Here is a 17,327-nt window from a genome sequence, read left to right as displayed (position 1 = left end):
CATCTAGTAGCTGAGGTTCACACTCTATTGTATTGTATGCAAATATATCGAAGTTACAGAAAATGTAGATGAGTTCAAGGAGAGTTTCTTGTAGGAATGACCAGGCAGATCAGGAGTTGACAACCAGAGGCACTCACAATCTACCAGAGGGTGGGTTTGTTCAAAACAATCTTATTTTCCAGATGTTACAAAGGAGAAAATAAAGATTATTGTATTTGTTATGTTCATTCACTCTTGCTCTTTCACTCATATTTATTTACATAATAATAATTTTTACTAAATTATCATTTGGATCCTCATTAATGTAGTGTCTAATCTGTTATTTTGTGGTCACAGTTTTCCAGGCTCAAGGAGACACATAGTGGTTTAGATTTCACTTTAAACAGTAGGTCCAATATCAATTAGCTTACTTGACTATTAAGTGAACTTAAAACAAACTTTGCTGAAAACTTTTGCTAACTTATGATTATTATTTAGTTATTTTCAAATTTTATAATTCTTCAACATTCATTTTAATGAATACAGACCCAACATCACTCTCATTTTTAAGGTCTTGAACCACAAAGGAAATATCTTCATTATACCTTGTCAGGAAAGCTTCGGTTATACTTTGATGTATCTACCTAGGTATAGGTGAACATACATACAGTTATTGTTTGAAGTACTAGCCCTGTGACACACCATTTTCATTACTTTTATCCATGCATTATCAGTGCTTTCTGAATATCCATTATTCTAGAGCCATTAAAGTGTTATTACTTTCCTCCAATTTCAAAGTAAATGACCTTAAAAGACTCATTTCAGTGTTCTTTAAAAATTATTATTTTGCTACATTACTGAGTTGGTTATATTTATATAAGACTTTCATTACTTTTCTACACACCTCATGCCAAAATCATAATGGTCTTGTTGTGACAGTTGTTCACTGCATAGTTTATACATTAGGGTCATCTTCTGTCCTAATATTTTTGAAGACTTAAAGCCTTCAGAATATAATATCACTTCTGCTATCAGAGCTGTAAAAAAAATGCTTATCATTATCATCATGTAGAACAACAATAGGTAAACAAATTTTAGTTGATGATTGCTTATCAAAATGACACAGAATCAAGACTTGATTGTTCAAATACTTTAAAAAAAAAAAACATTCAGGAACAGATGAATTACAACTAACAATTACTATTTGTCATCATAAGCATGGCTTAAACTAAGAACTAAATTTAGAACATACAATACATGCCTTGTAATATTAATATTGAAATACCCATCATATACTTTATGGTGCGTAAATATTAAAGTAAATAAATATACAAAAATTCTCTGATTTTATAATGTCGTGATATCATATGGGCAACATACATGACTAAAAATAAAGTAAAAAGGGTTTAAAATATTTTTCAAATAAAAATAATACATACTGTAATCTGGAACCATCATTGATATAGGGCGAAATAAGGCTTTCAGATTGTCTGGTAATTCAGTTCTTCCTGCATACCCTGGATTCATTGTGATGAAAGCTGCACATTGTGGAATTAGTTTAATCTCTCTTCCTTCAAACATAAACCTGAAAAGTTTAAAAAATTAATTTTCCAAGGTCATTTGAATGTTGACAAAATCTTACATTTTTTTCTTCTTCCTAAAATAGCCTTAATTCTCATTGTACCATTGACACAAAATCTATCCTATCAGATTCTGCTCTTTCCTGAAATTAAGCTTTTTAGACTATGTGCCACAGAAACATGTTAGACTGTAGTCTTTCAAGAACTTTGGAAGAATTTATACAAATAAAAAATGCTTAAAAACATGTACTAATGCGGGGAAACAGGGATTTTTAAAACAGAGGAGGAAATAGCTCAAAGAGGGAAGATCAAAATAAAATACAAGTTTTTATTTCAGAAATGAAATAAGAGATCACTCACAGGTTCAAATACTTCATACATTTTTCCTAAACAATCTATCTTGCATGCTCTATACTGAAACATAATTAAAAATGAAAATCTGAATCAAAAATATTCCATACTCAAAATACAACATATTATATTCACATATTATGAAACAGCTACACCAACTTCTATGGACCTGTGGGGTTAGAGCCCACTCAATAATTTGCCTGTTATTATATTTTATTTTAGAATAGAGTCTCCATGCTTAATAAACCAAAATGTTCATCATCATACACTTACAGATTCTTACAACTTAATTAACGACTAATATCAAAATATTTCATAATAATTTGTTACATCTCATTATGATACTTTTAGGTGTCCTATGTTATTTACACTATCTGTGCTCACATTGTTATTAGGAAAGATATTTATTTTACCAGGATGAGGATCACTAGGCACTAAAAACGCTCAATTTTTTTCAAAACTTGTGTTCAAAAATTTCACTGTTATGAAATATTATCCTCTACACAGTATAATTACATACATGGAAAGCTTGGCTGCTTTTGCATTCCTGATAGTGATTAACTGCTGTGCTATAACAGACAACACTTCAATATCAATCCTGTTGAATTCATCGAAGCAACACCAGGCTCCACTTTGTGCCAAACCTGAGAAAAATCTGCCCATCATCTGAAAAGAAATATGTATGTGTGTATATATATATATATATATATATATATATATATATATATATATATATATATATATATATATATATATATATATATATATAGGAAGAAGGGCCAGAAGGGCTAAATAGCACATAAGAAGGAAATAGAAAACACTCACCACACTCTGAAAAAATTGAATAATACTCTTAATAATACTAATATCAATCCCCAACAATGCCAATGGAAATTGAGCACTGTAGTAATTGGAAGATGCATTAAAAATATTTGTAAATATTAATATTTAAGTACTGTGCTAAATTCTATTGCAATTATAACACAGCAACCTACCAGAGATTTGATTTAGAATATATTAAAAATTACATACAAGATAATCAGAATATTAGCATAACTATCAAGTTTTAGTCTCCCACACCATGGCTGTGTGGTCTTAGGCATCATGCTTTGGGGTTTGAGTCTCCTGGGGGAAACATAACAACTTTTCTCCTGACATTTCAGGCTAGGTATGGGACTGGTGGCCACCCAGCATTGTGAGGAAATTGGGGAGCTACGAATGATTAGTGTAACCTGGTCGTGAAAATCTACAACAATGACTGGGGGGGGGGGTTTCGTCGTGCTGACCACATGTCAGCCTGTAATTGGTTGGATGATCCACCTTGGCAGGTGCGAGTAAGGCTGGCAGTCGGTAGGTAAGCCTGGGCCCTTAATGAGCTGTTGGGCCACAGGTTATCATCATCATGTTTTAGTGCAAAATTAATTATAATTCTGCATAATTTGCAGGACAATTAGAAATTAGACTCCATGGAAGTGTCGAATAGAATTTTTACACTCTCTGCAATGTATCCAGGCTTGGGGAAAGCATTGGCTTTATTGGGGGTTGAATTGGATATGAAACTTTCCAATACTTCTTATTAGTCAATAGCAAAATATCAGCATCACTATTGCCTCAGTTCTAACCACCAAATGATTTTCGGGGATAAATATTGTTTTGCAAGGTGGGGTATTGGATGGCATTTGTCAGAGTGAATTAAAGTTACAGTGCAGAGGAAGAAAAAAAGGTGGTAAGTTTACTCTACAGAAACAGAGAGCAAGTAAGGGAGTAATTCCATATTCCATGGCTACCTGAACACTTGTACCATTTACCTGAAGTTAAGCCACAATTTTCACTTGCTTTTTAATAAATTATATATTGTCTGAATGCCATATTTCAAGCAGTTAAATCAATTCAATTTTCTTTTCATGTTTTATCACATCAAGGTTGACAATACATGGTATCTGTAGTTATTACTTTAGTAATTGTTTGTGTAACAAACATGTCATTTCCCAAGAGAATATTAATGCATTTTTACTAGTTTAATCTCCACTCACTTTATAATCCAAGCCTTCTGAGCAGTTGAACACAACACACTGTATAGCTAAAGATTTGGCGAGATCTTTGGTTGATTCTGTTTTTCCTGTACCTGCAGGACCAGCAGGGGCTCCACCTAGTAGTAAGAAATGAAATTATTATTTATATTTTCTTTCCATTGTGAATACAGTGAAACATCGATTTTACATTTTCCTGCATTACACATTTTATCTTCATGGTCCTAATAGGGCAAAATGCTACACATTTTTTCCCCAGATTTCACATTTTTCTGCATTTTAAGTTCTTTCACCTCAGTCCCTTTAAAAACGTAAAATCGAAGTACATTGTACATTGCACATACAGACAGGCCCATAGCCAGGAAGGGGCCAGGGGGGGGGGCTCAGCACCCCCCCCATGCACTGCCACCAGCCCCCTTGTAATTAGGTAAAACTATTTTGTATTCTAATTTGTTTGCAGTGAAGAGTGAAAATGTAGATAGCAAATACTATTTGGCTCACAACTTCATGACAGATAAATTTCTCAGAACATGAACAGCATCTATTACATTCCTTCAATCTTGTTTATGAGCCAAATTCTAAGTAGGAGCTGGCACACTTGTGTGGTAAGAAAGGTGGATGTTTTTAAAACCAGCAGTACTAGCATGCTGGGCTCTTTGCTGGCCAGATGATTGCGGAGTTCTTTTAAGACTGGTGAAGGTCACTGTGGAATTCCCTTTGTTCTATCTATATTCAAGCAGGGAGGGAGGGTTGTGGATTCAACAATTTCATCTTCTGCTCTTCCCTTCTGTATAAGTCTTTTATGTGACTGTTGATATCGACCGACCCTGCAGCGACTTGTTTTTATTGCAAATAATAGAGAATAATAAACAGCATAGCATAAAGAGGTGTTATTTTAATAACTGTATTTGCATATATATTTACTTCTCTTTTCTCCCTCTCCAGGTTAACCCAAATGACAAGAATGAATAATGTTTACATGAAACTGAAGAAGAGACACAATTGTCATTTTTTTGTAACTGCATCATATTAAAAAGTCTTGCAACATTTCAAAAACCTCTTTCTTTGCATCCTCTGGGTCTACAGAGAAGTTCACATAAAAAAAAATTACCACATGTCGCAAGACATTTTAAAGTGTTATAATGCTATATGAGAATAATTTGGGAGTTATTTAATGTCGTTAAATGAATGTGATGAGTTAGTATGACTCGGTAACCAGCCTTTATTATTTTAAAATCGAATTTTACAAGTACCGGTATCAGCATTGGTATCGGTGGGTATCAGTGAGAATATCGGCACTGGTATCGGTTCAAAGTGGTATCGGCTCAGCCCTAGTTGGAACTGTCCACGAGCTGAAAGTAAAAAAAGGCATGAATCGAAGATTGGTTTGAAATAATGTCACGAAAAAGGAAAAAAAAAAAAAAAAAAAAAAAAGGTAAAGTGCTCCCCTGTGCTTAGCACCACGCCATGAAGGTGTATAGGGGGTGTGGGGGTAACGCCCCACACTTTCTTGATCCGGTCATGAGTGGGGGTGATGTGATCAGCATCACGCCCCTGACCGCCTTTACCCCCCAGGGTTTCCCCCAGGTACCCATGTTATTCGACGCTGGGTGGGCGCCGGGGCCGCTTCCAACGTTAGAAAAGTTCCCGGATTTGAACCGACCGGGGATCGAACCCGGGACCTTGAGCATGGTAGTCAGACGCGTTACCGACTGAGCCACCGCGGCTACACAATCATCTACGTCTTTCTCCCAGTAATATCGAAAAAGGAAAAATAAATCTTTTAAAAAAATCACAACCGGGTCATCTCTAATTACCTAGATGATCCAAATTTTACAAATAAACCAATATGCCTATATCAGCTGATATAAGCAGAGTACTGATTAATCTGCTGCATCCTCACACTTAGGAGTTACCATGGGTCTCTTCATGAAGAAGAAGGGAATATTCTACAGAACTCACATGGTTGATAACGTGAGGTAGTCTCTTCACCCAAGACCAGGACAGATATATTTTTCATGCAGTAATGATTAAGAGACTTCAAATAATTACCCAGGTCTAACTGAAGTGCTCCCATAAGACATAAAAAGCACCTATCAGTCAATGGTGTAATAACAAGACGATCAGTTGCACCAAGATATTCATAACCATATCTGTAATAGGCACTTGACATGCGGGCTACACAATCATCTACGTCTTTCTCCCAGTAATATCGAAGCACTTTCAACCACTCAAAACTGGTGCTAAAAAACAAAAGACAAACAGATTAGATACCAATCTTAATGAAGTTTAAAAAAAAATCCACACAAAATGCACACACTATATTAATGTTACAAACCATCCATGTCTTGGCAAAGATTTGAACCTAGGACTTCTGACATTGCTGATTACTCCACAGAGGCCAATAACTCTTAACGTATGAAACCAAATGTAGAGCTTCATTTTCTTTATTAAGCACTCCCTTCACTGAGAAGGGAGGAAAATTATTAGAAAAGGCCAAAATGGAATCTTTTAATGCCCCAAACTTGCATAAATAATTCCCTGGATAGAGAAACAATATTTGTATTTGCATTTTCTATTCCCTTTAGATTAACTGCAACAATGAGGATGCATGATGAAGGCGATGACACACAAAGAAACAATCAATGATGAGAGTGGGACTACAACCCACGTAGTCACTCAGAAATAAGTTGCAAATCATAATGCAGTAGTGGAAGCTCTCAAAATAAGAATAATAGAATTTGTATAAAAATAACTTGCCTGGACTCAACTTTTTTCGCTACCAATCCTGTTACTATATCTCTGGCATGAACATCAATAGTGATTAAAGCACACAGGACCTTCCTGTTTAGTTTTGTTAACTTTCCTCTTACCACATTGGCCAGCTTTGCCAAATCCTGAAAGTAAAAAAAATATCACTAACCAAAACTTCATAAATCATCAGATCACATAGTGAAACAATGATGGTGATTATTCTTCCTGAAATACTCAATTAAGATCCTAAATAGATCAAAATTTTCTGCATTCTAGTGAAGAAAAAAATGCAAAATATCTGTAACAGAACAATGGTGGCAGAATATCATGAATTATTTACATTCAGCAATTTTTGTATAGATGATTATTTTCGTGTATCAAGTGCTTCACAAAACAAGGAAAATTAACATAATATCTACACAAATATTACTGCAGTAAACAAAGTAGCTATTAAATGATACAGCTGAATCACTTTTGCTACATATGTACAGATAACATTTCAACATTAAGAAAAATACTTACTGCAAAACTCTTTTGTTCAAACTGGGCTATTCCACTGACAACATCACCTTCTGCGTCAAAAATGGTATGTATGTCACGACACCAAACTATCTGTGAATCTGTTGCCACTATCTGAAAGTATTATGAATCAATTGAAAGTAATAACAACACCAGTCTCATTACAAAAGGCATTACTTCACAATGCAATGAAACATACACATTAATAAAATTAAAATAATTTAACTATATTTTAGGGATGGGGCCGATTACTCAGTACTCTATCGGTATCGGCTGATATATGCATATCAAAGTATCGGTAAAATTACCGATTATTTTACTGATCCGATATATCGATAAATATCTTATAATTTAGAGCAAAATTCTGCAATTTTGTTGTAATTTTTATGGATAATCTTAATGCCCTACTTTCTAAAAAAGTAAATGTCTAAATATTCAACTTCTGTTGCACTGCAGTCACCTCGAAACACACATTTATTAAGGAGATAAATGAACATTTTAGGTTCTTCAAGGACCATTTCTAATTTTATATCGGATTGGTAGAATATCGGTTGTCGGTATCAGTAAATTTTATATTGGTATTGGCCAAAATTTCATATCGGCCCATCCCTATATTTACTTTTGCTTTTCCATAAGTTACCTACGATAAGATTATTCTCACAACAAACTTTACAATAAGTTGCTTCTCTCATATGGTTTCTATACTTTGAAGTTTCGGGGGGGAGGGGGAGAGAAATGGGGTTTATTTCTGCTAAGCTGAGCAAGTGGAAATGAGAATATAACTTTCTAAATAAGGACTGAAATAACAATCACACGTTTTAAGTGTCTACTTTTCTTCAAAATAGTGAGTTATATTTTGGAATATTTCAACCAAAGGATGAAAAGAATTAGAATGTGATAGAGACATTTTGAATGTGAACATCGCATCCAAAGACTTGGAAGTTCATTTTTTAAACTCTAATTTACTCATGTAAGAAATAAATTTCCATTATTTTGCATGCATGCATGCACAATCCACAGATAATAGTAATTAAATTAAAACTAATTTAATTGTATTTTGCACTTCTGTTATTCATTATTACTTTTCAGTCACTTTGAAGCTAATCATGATGATTAGATAAAATTGAAGGAACACTTGAAAAGAATACCCAAGCCAAGGCTGAGGCTCAAACCTGGGAGCTTTGGTGGCAAGATTGAAGGCCACGGAACATGCTTGGCCACATGCCAGCAAACTGCAGATATCATGGTGAGTCAACAACAATGACAACAATGATTATGACCATAGAATAAAGCAAGGAAACAACATTCATCTTTCAAGTGGTAAAAAACCACCATTGCAATACCTGAGATGGCTGCTTTAAGACCCAATCTTCTCTAGAGCTTGTATCATATTCCATCAAAGCTATCTTCATGAGCCTCTTCAATGACACAAACATAGCTTCTTCTACTTTACCCAGCCACTCTTCAACATTTCCTCGGGCTTTCAGTCCCTGTAATATGTAAAATCATGTGATACTCAGAACTGGAACTTCACATAATCAACAATTGTTAAATATATTTCATACACACACAAGGTCTGTTTGAAAAGAAACCAAACTTCCAAAATAGCATGTCAATTTATATGTAGTTCTATTTCTGCTACTGATGCTGTAGAGTGCCACATAGTGCATCATTGTGCAGCTTAATCAAGGAGCCACCTGTGATGCTGTAGTCATAGGGCTAACTGACACAAGAGAAGGGGAAGCAAGAGGGAACAAATAACTGTGCACTTTGGTTCGTTATGTTGGGGACAGTCATATGTTGGTTAAGGCTGTACACTCTTTTGTTTTCAGTCTGCAAGCAGTCAACGAAGGCAGATGATGTAAAGGAAATAAAATTTCTTGTGGAGCAACGTGTGTGAAATTTTGTTTGAAATTCTGAAAATGTTGCAATACGACTATGGGGAACAATGTACGAATAGTAAGTAGTGTTATGTTTCCGAGTATGAAATTCACTCTGATTCTGAGGATTCACTTCAAGACCCTGCAACAAAAAGACTAGAAATGTTAGAAACATGAACATGAGACATGGGACTATAACGGTACTTGAACTCGTACCATTATAGACAAATAATGTAAAATGCTTGACACTCTTATTTGAGGTGATCTTATTCTTCTAAAGAAATTAAAATTGAAAATTTTAAAATTTCTTATATTGTGGACTAGGAGTACACTTCTCATCTTCAAGTGTTTATTAAAATGTTTAAGATTGGTAATGCAATTTTGGTCCTATTGGTTCAGCCACGTACTTACGGTAAGCTTGCAATATTCATAAAAACATGTATAAGTTGAGAATTACCAGGTATTTGGTGCTTATCTGGTTCCACTTTCGTACTGCCTGTGATATGAGATTGTATTCTATCTAAATTAAGTTATATTAAACTCAAAAAAGCAGTAAAATTCACTATTCAGTAAAAGGAGCGCCATAAATGGTAATCCTAAGTAGGTAAAAATTATCATTGTTGCCAACTCTTATAGAGGGAAAAAACTCTTATAGAGGAAAAACAATTATCTCACTTTATATTAACATTTATAACTTAAAAGAAATACTACAAGCAGTTTAATAACTTATAAGGTAATTTATTATGCAAAGAATATCTTACAACAAAATTCAGATCATTAATAAGTGCAAAATAAGATTTCTTTCATGTTAAGTGTTTAGTAGTTTGTATTATGTGAATATGGTGAATAGTGTAAGGATTTGGAGACACTGTCATCTCTCTTTAAGATGGAAGCACATGGAATGTGAAAAAAAAAATTCAGATCAGATAAAATCTGAAAACATCTCATTGAAAATGGGATGAAACTGTACAATGTTATGTCTCATTAAATCTGCAATGTTCATAATGAAATAATAATGAAGACATAATACCCGCATTGGTAAAATGGGAATTGTATATTCTTAAGTGTGAAAATTTGTGATTTGACGAAGATATAATCTGAACTTTGTTTTCGTGTTGGAAATACGAACAGATAAGTATGTTTTGATTGACTGTTTTACAATTTTCAATACTTCAAGACACTGAAAAAGTTTACTACAAATATTTAATCCATTTTCTGAACTTGGAAAACGATAATGATAAAACTGGATTTGACGTACTTCGAGTAACAATTCTCGAACTTTGATTTGTTCAAAGCATGTTATATGCAACTGCGATGTAATTTTGACAATGTGTACTTAACATTCTTTGCATTGATATTTGTAATATTCATACTGAGAAACCTTATGTGTGAAAAATAATGATATGTGAAGTAATTGACAACATCTCCGAGTGTGATGTGCAATATTTGTAATAGTTCATTTATTCTATAAGATTGCAAATAATATGAAGATTGTTTTTCCTATGAATTTCACAACATAAGGAGACAGCACGGGCTGGAATTTTACTTTATTCTCATGTAAGAATGGGATAAAGGTATAATCTATTTTGCATGTGGAATTTGTAAAGTTGTTACCCTCTGAATTATCGAAGGTTGATTCGAATGTGACGTTAGTAGCAAGTGATAATTTATGGTATATGTGAATATAAAATGTTTCATGAATTATATTTGAGGGTGGTGTATTGTTATGTTTTACTAAATAACACTGTTGCATGACAACAATATAATACATTCTCTGCTACACGTTCATGCATTCGTCCGACGATCATGCTAGATAATTGAGACTCTTATTGGGTCACACAATGTGTTTCACTGGTTAATGCAGTTGAGACATCAGCAGCATCGTCATATTGCTGGAATATTGTGACTCGGTCAGTTAGTCCTATAGAGAATCGTATTAGGACTAATGAAGAGTAGAAGATTATCAAAAATATAATTTTGTTTGCCTAGCTACCTATTTTCTGTGTTACGCTCAAAACTTTTCAGTCACCCCAAGTACATTATTTTGTTGGTTCCAAATCTATTTCATATTCACAGCTGGACCTACAGTTTAAAGTAGGATCCGAAAAGCACACTGCTTCCACAAGGTATCAAACCCAAGACCATGTATTACAAGGTAACAGCATTACTATAGATCGACCACAAGGAAAAAAACCTTGGGACGAAAAGTCCCCGCGCAGCTTTCCCTTCTTCCCTCCACCTCAGGCCATAAGGAAGCATGGTCCACTCTCCCCTGCCCCTTCTTGCGGGAGTACGGTGCACAGGAGTCGTGGGTCTGCGCAGGTTGATTTGCTCGTGATTGGGGAGTTCCAAATCCAAAAAGTGTATGATTTTCACCTTAATAGTTAAAAAATAATAACAAACTGACAATATTTCTCATTAAGTTACAAGTTATTTATAGAATTATTGAATTAGTAATATTATTGGCAGTTTTACTATTATATCAATACACGAATATGCTTATATAAGCTGATGTCTTTAGTGAACACGTCTGATCCCTAATAGCCAGCCTCCATGGCAGAGTGATTATCGTATCATGCTATGATGCGAGGTGTCCAGATTCCAATCCCGGGCTGAGCATGGGTGTTTCTTGTGAATGTCCCTTAAATTTCATCATTTCATCACTCATATCCATCTTCGCAATTAGCCAAAAGTGGAAGAAAAGTGAAGCAAAATAAACAAAATCAATCAATCATCCCTAATAATTACATTGAACTTACTTTTCCCAAGAGCACCCTCTCCCCTTCAGGGGACAGCATCGCTACAATGTCTGTAGTTAACTGAACCGCGGAGCCTCTTCTGCTCTCATCAGCTCCAGCTGTTGCAAATTCCAATCGATCTATTGCATCAAAGCATTTCCTCAGATGCACTTGCACTGCATGTGGATTTCTTGTCTGTTGAGAAAACAAAATTAAATTATAATCAAGTTACAGAAAAGGTTCATGACAGTACATTATTGCATCCCAGAACATGGAATAGGAACACAACAAGTTTAAAACTTAGTTACTAAATGCATGGCCATGAAAATAGGCAGCTGTGCAGAATTATGCTGGTGCCACATATGGGAAAAGCAAAACGAGAGCAGGACAAAAGTCGCTGGTTCTTGTGCACTGTGTGGCAACGTCAACCGAGCTGCGTTGCCTAGTTCGAGCATCAGACCGACCTTTCTCCAGGGCACTTTTGTGTCATCCCTGACCTTTCGACCAAATACTGTCAGTTTGTATCACAGGGATTACAAAGATCAACTTCATTCCTTTAAACCTCCAAACACACAGAGTTGTGCTCTGACGTGGCAACAGCATGAACTTCTACCACCCACATAATTTCATGGATGTGCGTTTAGTTGTTTCTCTTTATTATATTCCACTTCCTGATAGGGGCACTAGGCAATATGCAGAGTTGGGTACATTACTCAAAAAAGTAACACATTACACTTACTGTTATCTGTTTCTTCTTCTACATATTGCTTGCATTATAGAATTCTTCTTCTTGTTGTTTATGGTTGTTACAAGCTGCAAAAAATATTTGATGAAGGGAGCATGTGTTCTCCCAGAATGCTACATCAAGAAATGTATTTTAAATTAGGGCTGAGTTGATTCTTTTCAATATCGATACATCAGCACCTGTATCAGTTAAATTTCATTCACCGATAACAGCCAATACTTTTCCAGTGTTTTGTTCTTTTGAGGGGGTCTACAAAAGTGTGCAACACTTTCTCAAAGTGTAATTATTCTGGAAATTATGCAAAATTAGAAGGTTCCATTTACTTTGCACCAATATTGTGTGGAAAAGCTGTATTTGTTGATTCCTAAAGAGTAGGAATGGGACATATAAATTGGTACTCTATCGGTATCGGTCGATGTATGCATATTGGTGCATCAGTTTATCGGTAAAATTACCGATAATTTTACCAATCTGACATATCTACAAATATCTTATAATTTAGTAAAATATTCTGCTACTTTGTTATAACTTTTATGGACATAAATGTACAATCTCCACGGCTTACTTTTCTTAAAAGTCAATTTCTAAATATGCAGTTTCTTTGGCATTGCAGTCATCTGTTAACACACAATTTATTAAGGATGTGAATGAACCACTTGGAATTTTACATCAGATCGGTAGAATATTTACATTTACTTTACAAAAGTAGGTTAGTTACCTTCATATGAAAAAACGAATAAAATTGCACACTAAATTACAGGCTATTTATATAAATATAGGTATAGCTATGCACAATTTTCATGATAAAACCAATGCGCCTATTCGGCCTGCTGTGCCAAGAAAAAAACAGTTAAGAGTCACTGCTTACTTTCAAATATTATGCCCGTATCAGCAATACTGATAGAGCACCGTTTAATCTATCCAATCCCAGCAATTTGCTGGGTCATCAGTAGACATAGAACATAGAACCATGGCAGGGTAAACACTTGTGCAAACTATGTCCACGTGGTACGTGCATTGACACATAATAGGAATTGAAAGTCTTCATTTTAAAAATGAGTGGAAGTTGTGATTAAAAAAAATAATAAGTTTGAACTAAGTTCAGCCTTGACTCGGTGGACCAAGAAAATCTATTAACTTACCACATGACTTCATTGCCTTCAATTTAAAATGTGTAAAATTGTACTTGCCTGTGCCAAAATTGATATAAGTTCATCATTTGAAAGAAAGTAGAATCTTGGAAACACCACTCTCTTGGATTCTAAGTATCGCTCTAGGCATTTTAATATCTGCTCAAGATTCTCATTGCAACCCTTAAACTGTCCAAGCAAATCTTCTTCAGTGCAGGCTTGCATTGCTAATGGCATCTGTGGATGGGAAGAGTACAGACAATGTAGAAATTTAGTATTTTCATTGTGTTTGCCACCAACAACATACCACACAACTTAAAGTTTTACACAGTACATACACGACAAAAAGACAAAATGATAAGTCTCCCAACATGCAAGTTTTTAAGCTTTGATTATGCTCATGTGGGTGAAATAAACATTGAACTAATTGTGGTGTCTTTTTGTGCTATTGTTACTGTGTTTTTGAAATGTGTTCTATCAGAACTAACATCAAACCAAGACACAATTAGAGGAATCATCAATCCAAGATGAGCAAATAAAATTAATCTAAACCTGCATTATCAGAACATTTAACAATATTTTTACTATATTCTTGTCACAATTACATTATTTTGAATTATTAAAAATATCACAATTTCTTGTGTTTCCTCTTCAATTTGCAAAGTGCACTTTAAAATAATCGTTTTTCCATACTCTGTAGGTAACACCGTATCAAACAGAAGTTATCTTCAGGAGTTATTCCAAAACTACTTATTTTGGTAAAACAGCAGTTTAAAGATAGATAACAAGATAGTTTTAAAATAGAATGGCATAACCATTTTGCACTCTTCAAAGTATATGAGGGAAAATCGCCTTATCTATAAACCTTACCTTAAAGTAAAAAAAAGGGGTGTAAAGAGCCCCTTGAGAAAGGTTAAAAGTGAAAGGTTGTAAGGGACCTGCAGAGGACAAACACAACAAATTAAAAAGGTAAGGAGAGACTAAAAACTTCCCTAGAGCTTAAACTTATCCTTAGTTACATGAACCCAACATTATCTAAATTTTAAAACTGCAATTTGCTAACCAAATAGTGGGAACTTACAAACTAAAAAAGAAAGGAATTGGGAATGCATTGCCAGAAAAACACGTAACGTGAATGTCATGATTTGAATTACTTGTATATGTTTTGTGTATTTCCATTGTGAGTATTATGTCAGCATGTGTATATATTTCCAAGTGGTATGAAGATTTTATCCGATGCCAGCCTCAGCAACTGGGCAGGTTGCAGGTGGTGGATAGCGAACAGCCACCAGATATGGTGGTTAGCTGCGAATAAGGCAATGACAAATAAGCAGTCCCGGACCGAGGTGGCAATGCTATCAGGGCCTGGGGAGGATGGCCTTTGGCAGGTCCATCCTCAATAACCCAGAAAAGCCCGATGACAGCTTTGTGACATGGCGAGGAAGAGCCGCCATTAAATAAGCACTGCCCCTACTGCCTTGAAGGCAGGGGAGGGATCCCCAAAGGCTAAGGGAAGGAACCCTAACAGAAAAAAAGGGCAGAGGCTTAAAGGGAGCACTCCTCCCACTGCCCTAGCTTCATCGTAGGGCTAATAACACACATGAAGTGAAATAATACATATGCAGAGAAACATAGGAATAGAAGCCGAACAGAACTGACGACAATGCAAGGTAAATGGACTATGAGATTTGGAGCCTGGATCATCACCTCCCTCTCGGGAAAGGAAGAGGCGATTGTAAAGGAAATGGAGAAATAGAAACTAGAAATATTAGGAATTAGTGAAGTTGAAAGGAAAGGATCAGGAGAGGTTGATATGGAAAAAGGATACGTTCTCAGGTATTCAGGAATAGAAAGAAGGAGTAGAGCAAAAGAAGGTGTGGGAATTATTATTAGCGAAAGACTGAACAGTAGAGTAACAGACTGGAAAGCAGTTGGGATAATAAGACTGAACTTGGAATGGGAATTAAACCTTGGATTGGCATTATAGAAGTATATGCTCCTACAGGGGATAAAGACGAACTAGAAAAAGAACTATAATAAACTCTCCCTCAAACAAACATTAGATGAGGCTAGAAATTCAACGGAAACAATAATCATAATGGGAGATTGGAATGCTAGAGCGGGAAATTAAATTAGGCGAGGACATGGAAGTTTGGGAACATATGGTGCTGAATGACCCGAAACAACAATGGAGGTAAAATGAATGACCCGAAACAACAATGGAGGTAAAATGCTGGAGTTTTGTATTGATAACGAGCTCCGCATCGGAAACACTTTCTTCCCTCATAAAATAATACAATAGATTACTGTGCATATGCAAAAAACACCAACTATGATGTAATGGATGTCAGAGTTTTTCGCAGTGCTGAACTCAGTACTCAACAAAGACTACTAGTATTGACGACCCGATTCAAAGCACTACCAGCACCAACTAAGATAAACCTTACCAGACTTAAAATATCAACATTAGAAACCCAAAATAAAAGAAAGGAATTTCAGAGGAAACTGAAAGAAAAACTTAGAGAAAAAGAACAAAACAATAGACAAGAATGGAACGTGGAAAATAAATGGAAAGTAATGAAAGAAAGCCTCATTGAAGTTGCAACAGAAATATGTGGAATAGTAAAGATAACAAATAAAAAGAAACAGACAAGATGGTGGAACGACAATGTGAAAGAAAAAGTTGCAATTAAAAAGAAAGCATGGCAAAAAAAGAATGGAGGACAAAGTAGCATATCTAGAGGCAAGAGATACAGCAAAACAGACAGTGAGAACAGCGAAGAAGGAAACCTGGGAACAGGAAAACGAGGAAAGAAAATAATGAATATCAAAAACAAGAATAATGAGGTGAAAACCAACATGAAGGAAATTTTAGATACCTGGAGTGAATATTATGGGGACACCTTTAGAGAAGAAAAGGAATTGTACGAGGAAAGACCCATGAGTGAAGAAAACGATAAAGTGGAAGCTGAGGAAGAAATCCAACTAAAGGAAGTACAAGAGGCAATTAAATCCTTAAAAACTGGTAAAGCACCTGGCTGGGATAATATTCATCCAGAATTTATAAAATATGGAGGAAGAGAAATAGAAAAATTGCTATGGGAGACTAATATGGGCAACAGAGAGGATACTAAAAGATTGGGAACAGAATGTAATAATCCCTTTACAGAAACAAAGAAGTACCCTAAACTGCTCAAATTATAGAGCAATATGCTTAGCACCAGTGGCCCAGAAACTATATTCACACATTATAGAAAAAAGATTAAGGCAACTATGAAAGACAAACTGGAAGAAGAGAAAGCATGCTTCAGGGCTCATCGCCAAACTCAAGATCTAATCTTCTCCCTAAGGAACGCAATAGAGAAGATATTAAGCAGATGAGGGGAACTATTTACAGTTTTTATTGACCTAAAGTCTGCCTTCGACAGAGTACCAAGAGGATAAATATGGAAGGCCCTTGATCAGTTCCAAGTAACGTCTGACTAGAATAATTCAAAGTCTATATAAGAATGTTAAAGGGACTGTTAGAATAAATGGACAATCCTCCAAGGAATTTAATATGGGAAAAGGTGTAAAACAAGGTGATGGACTTAGCCCTCTTCTTTTCATAATATTCATGGA

The 17,327-nt window shown here is 35.2% G+C and overlaps 1 protein-coding gene across 3 annotated transcripts in view; it reads right to left on the bottom strand.

Moving 5' to 3' along the window:
* Dhc16F (Dynein heavy chain at 16F) overlaps positions 1-17,327 on the bottom strand; it is a 224,355-nt gene that overhangs the window by 133,751 nt on the left and 73,277 nt on the right. For 2 of the 3 annotated variants that reach the window (XM_083138102.1, XM_083138119.1), the window contains exons 21-31: positions 13,767-13,943; positions 11,853-12,026; positions 8,557-8,703; positions 7,217-7,327; positions 6,701-6,837; positions 5,993-6,183; positions 5,194-5,292; positions 3,944-4,059; positions 2,431-2,576; positions 1,419-1,564; positions 884-1,016 (exon numbers count right to left, since the gene is read on the bottom strand). In XM_083138102.1, the coding sequence (XP_082994228.1) occupies positions 884-1,016; positions 1,419-1,564; positions 2,431-2,576; positions 3,944-4,059; positions 5,194-5,292; positions 5,993-6,183; positions 6,701-6,837; positions 7,217-7,327; positions 8,557-8,703; positions 11,853-12,026; positions 13,767-13,943 (1,577 nt within the window). The remainder of the gene's footprint in view (positions 1-883; positions 1,017-1,418; positions 1,565-2,430; positions 2,577-3,943; positions 4,060-5,193; positions 5,293-5,992; positions 6,184-6,700; positions 6,838-7,216; positions 7,328-8,556; positions 8,704-11,852; positions 12,027-13,766; positions 13,944-17,327) is intronic. The other variant, XM_083138111.1, reaches the window with a different exon arrangement.

This window comes from Lepisma saccharinum, chromosome 1 (assembly GCF_977018435.1).
Source record: "Lepisma saccharinum chromosome 1, izLepSacc3.1, whole genome shotgun sequence".
NCBI lineage: Eukaryota > Metazoa > Arthropoda > Insecta > Zygentoma > Lepismatidae > Lepisma > Lepisma saccharinum.
The sequence above is the reverse complement of the archived record's forward strand: the minus strand, read 5'-3'. Positions and strand labels throughout refer to the sequence as shown.